Source organism: Alexandromys fortis, unplaced genomic scaffold (genome assembly GCF_014885135.2).
Source record: "Alexandromys fortis isolate MF-2015 unplaced genomic scaffold, M_Fortis_MF-2015_v1.1 scaffold_99, whole genome shotgun sequence".
Lineage (NCBI taxonomy): Eukaryota > Metazoa > Chordata > Mammalia > Rodentia > Cricetidae > Alexandromys > Alexandromys fortis.
This window is the reverse complement of record NW_026067982.1, coordinates 3075237-3077943: the sequence shown is the minus strand read 5'-3', so window position 1 is coordinate 3077943 and position 2707 is coordinate 3075237. Positions and strand designations below refer to the sequence as shown.

General features: G+C 63.0%; 1 protein-coding gene across 1 annotated transcript in view; it reads left to right on the top strand.

The window, feature by feature from the left end:
* Positions 1-432: 432 nt before the first annotated feature.
* The window catches only part of Gphn (gephyrin), a 326333-nt gene continuing 324058 nt past the window's right edge, over positions 433-2707 (top strand). The window contains exon 1 of the mRNA XM_050158607.1: positions 433-1197. Coding sequence (XP_050014564.1) covers positions 1134-1197 — 64 coding nt within the window. The 5' untranslated portion in view covers positions 433-1133. The remainder of the gene's footprint in view (positions 1198-2707) is intronic.

Sequence of the window (2707 nt, the reverse complement as noted above, 5' to 3'; positions counted from 1 at the left end):
TACTGAAAGGAAACTTAAACGCCACGGCAACCGATTGTGCTTCCAAGAGTGGGACACAAGCCCTCATTCTAAGTAGATGGATGCATTTCACCCAGAAGTGCAGGTCATGGCTCGGATGCTTAGGGCCACAACCAGGGGACGGCAGAGAGGAAGCGACGATCTCCACTCCACGCGTCCTGCAGCCGCCGCCGCCGCGGCTTCTTTGGCCAGGTTCGTTCACTAGGCGGTCTCGGAGAAGGGGCTAAAGCCCGGCGAGACCGAAATCCCGTCTGGGAGAGCTGACTGCGGGTCACAGCTCAGGCGGCCCAGGGTCAGCCGCCTCCGCCCACGGGAGACACTCGTCCCAGCAGCCACCGTTCTGCCACCCAGGCAGCTCCCGCAGCCACCTCTAGCTTCACCCGCGCCTTCCACGAAGCTGAGCCCACCGTGCGACCGCACCTGGTGCAGAGCGGCTCCCCGGCGAGCGGGCCGGTCCGACGAGGCTGCAGGCTCGGCGGGGGATTGCTTCTGTCTGGGGCCCGCCGAGAAGGCTGCGTTCGTGCCTCGCGCGTCCCCGCACCGCGTCCGCCCAGCCAATCCCGCGCTACTCGCGCGCCCAGGAGCCTCGCTCGATCCCACTCAGGCTGGGCCCGGCTTCTTCCCGCTCCCGGCACTCCACAGCCAAGCTCTCCTCTCTGGTTCGCTCGCTCGCTCTCACTCCTCCCCTCACTCTCCACGAGTTGCACGCCTCGGGGTGTAGCTCCGCCCCTGTCCCCGAGCCCGCCCCCGCACCCTCCAGAGCGTGTGCTCCCCGTTCCCCTCGGTCTCTTCTTGCCATCCCGGCGTCTCGCTTGGGTCTCACTCCGCAGAGCCTTTTCGGGGCTCGCCCGGCCTGGCCCCGCCGCCTCCGCCGGCCCCGTCAGGGAGGCCGCCGCTTCTCCCGCCCCAGGCTCGCGTCTTCCCCGCCGGACTCGGGGTCGCGCGGCTCGACTCCGCCCCCGCCAGGCCACCGGGCGCTCGGCCCCCTCCTTCCCGCTCGCTCGCTCGCTCGCTCGTCCGCCTCGCGCTCTCCTAGGCAAGCGCGCTCCCGGCCGGCGCGCTCCGGGCTCCGGCTTCTCCCGGCTCCTGTCAGTGCGGTGACTGCGCTGGGAAACATGGCGACCGAGGGAATGATCCTCACCAACCACGACCATCAAATCCGCGTCGGAGTCCTCACAGGTAACCGGGGGAGGAGGTCCGGGCTCCGCCACACTCAGCTGTCCTCCACTTGCCGGAGGTTTCTCTCCTGGGGTGCTGCTCCTCTGCGGCCTCGGGCAGAGAGGGCAGGCTGAGAAGGGGGACCGGGAGAAGGGGGGGTGTATTTTACAACCGCTGAGAGCTGCGGGGCAGTCGGGTTGTGCCCGTGTGTTCCCGGCAGAGCTGGGGCAGGCCGCCTGGGTGTCAGGCCCCCAGAGCCCTGGCAGTCAAAGTCTCTGGCCCCCGGGGACCGAGGGGCCGGTGCGGCGGGCGCTGCGGGGCTCCGCGCTGCCGGTGCGGGCGGCGGGATCCCGACTCCGCAGTCTGAAGCACGCTGCTCGGGCTTGGCCGGGCGCCTCCTCCACTAAAGCTCTTCCGAGAGGGGGGAATCCCATCTCCACCCCCTTTGCTCCCCTCCCCCCACCCAGCGGCCCCGTGGCATCTGCCCGACACGACTCCGGGGTTCGGCAGGGGAATCTCTGCTCCGCCTCTGCTACCCCTTGGCAGGCCGGGTGTCCCCCTCAAGCAGCCGATGGGACGCTCCTCACCTCCCCCGGGAGCCAGGTGATAGGCTCTAGTCCGGGACCCCGGAAAGTGCCTTCCTTCTGCTTTCCCTAGCAGAGGGCCCTCCCTCTCTGTCTGCCTCTTCTCCTTTGCAAGGACCGGCTGCTTCCCTTGGCCGGGAAATCCAGTCCCTTTTTCTCGAGAAAGGATTTCCCCCAGTAGTCGGGTTCCTTTCTTCCCCTCCCTTTTGGGACCCCTCACCTCCACCTCCCCACGACCCGGTGGATGGTCCTGAGACTGGTGAAGAGCGCACTTTTCCCGGGTCGCGTTTCCCTCCCTCGCAGAAGTCGTGTGTGCTTTGCATGTCTGATTCCATTGCGTTGTATTTGGGTGATACCCCTGAGTTTGGAGATAGGCAGTTGCTGCAGGGCATGACTTCCAAGATGAATAGCAAGCCTATTTGTAGGGGTTCTGCTGTGGTTCGGTAGTTGGCATGGTTTAAGCGTAATTGAATGGAGAAGCGGGGGTTAAGGAATTCTATTTGGAGTCTGAGGCTTAGTTTGGAGTAAAGGAAATCCAAGACTTAGAGAGATGTGATTTCGGAAACAGAAGCAATGTAGATGGGAACCCTAGTGTCTTCCCTACTTCATTTAAATTTTTTTCTTTCTGTCGAATTCTGACAGGTTGAGATGATGCTCGGGAAGGAACTAAATGGAATGAAACTTGCCTTTATTATTAGGTAGAAACAAACCTTTGATTCTGCCAGCAGATACCGACTACCATGCTTAATTTAGCTGCCGACTTTTATGAAAAGAGGATACCCACTGCTCCGGTTTCCCTTTCTCGGTAGCTGAATATCCTTTCCACGACATCTCCGCAGATGTTAAGAGCAGTTCATTGAATTTTCCCAAGCCAAAGCCTCTGGAGTAAAGAAAGTGATCTCAGTCAGTTGCAGGGAAGCCCCCCCCCCCCCCCCCCCCCCCCCCCC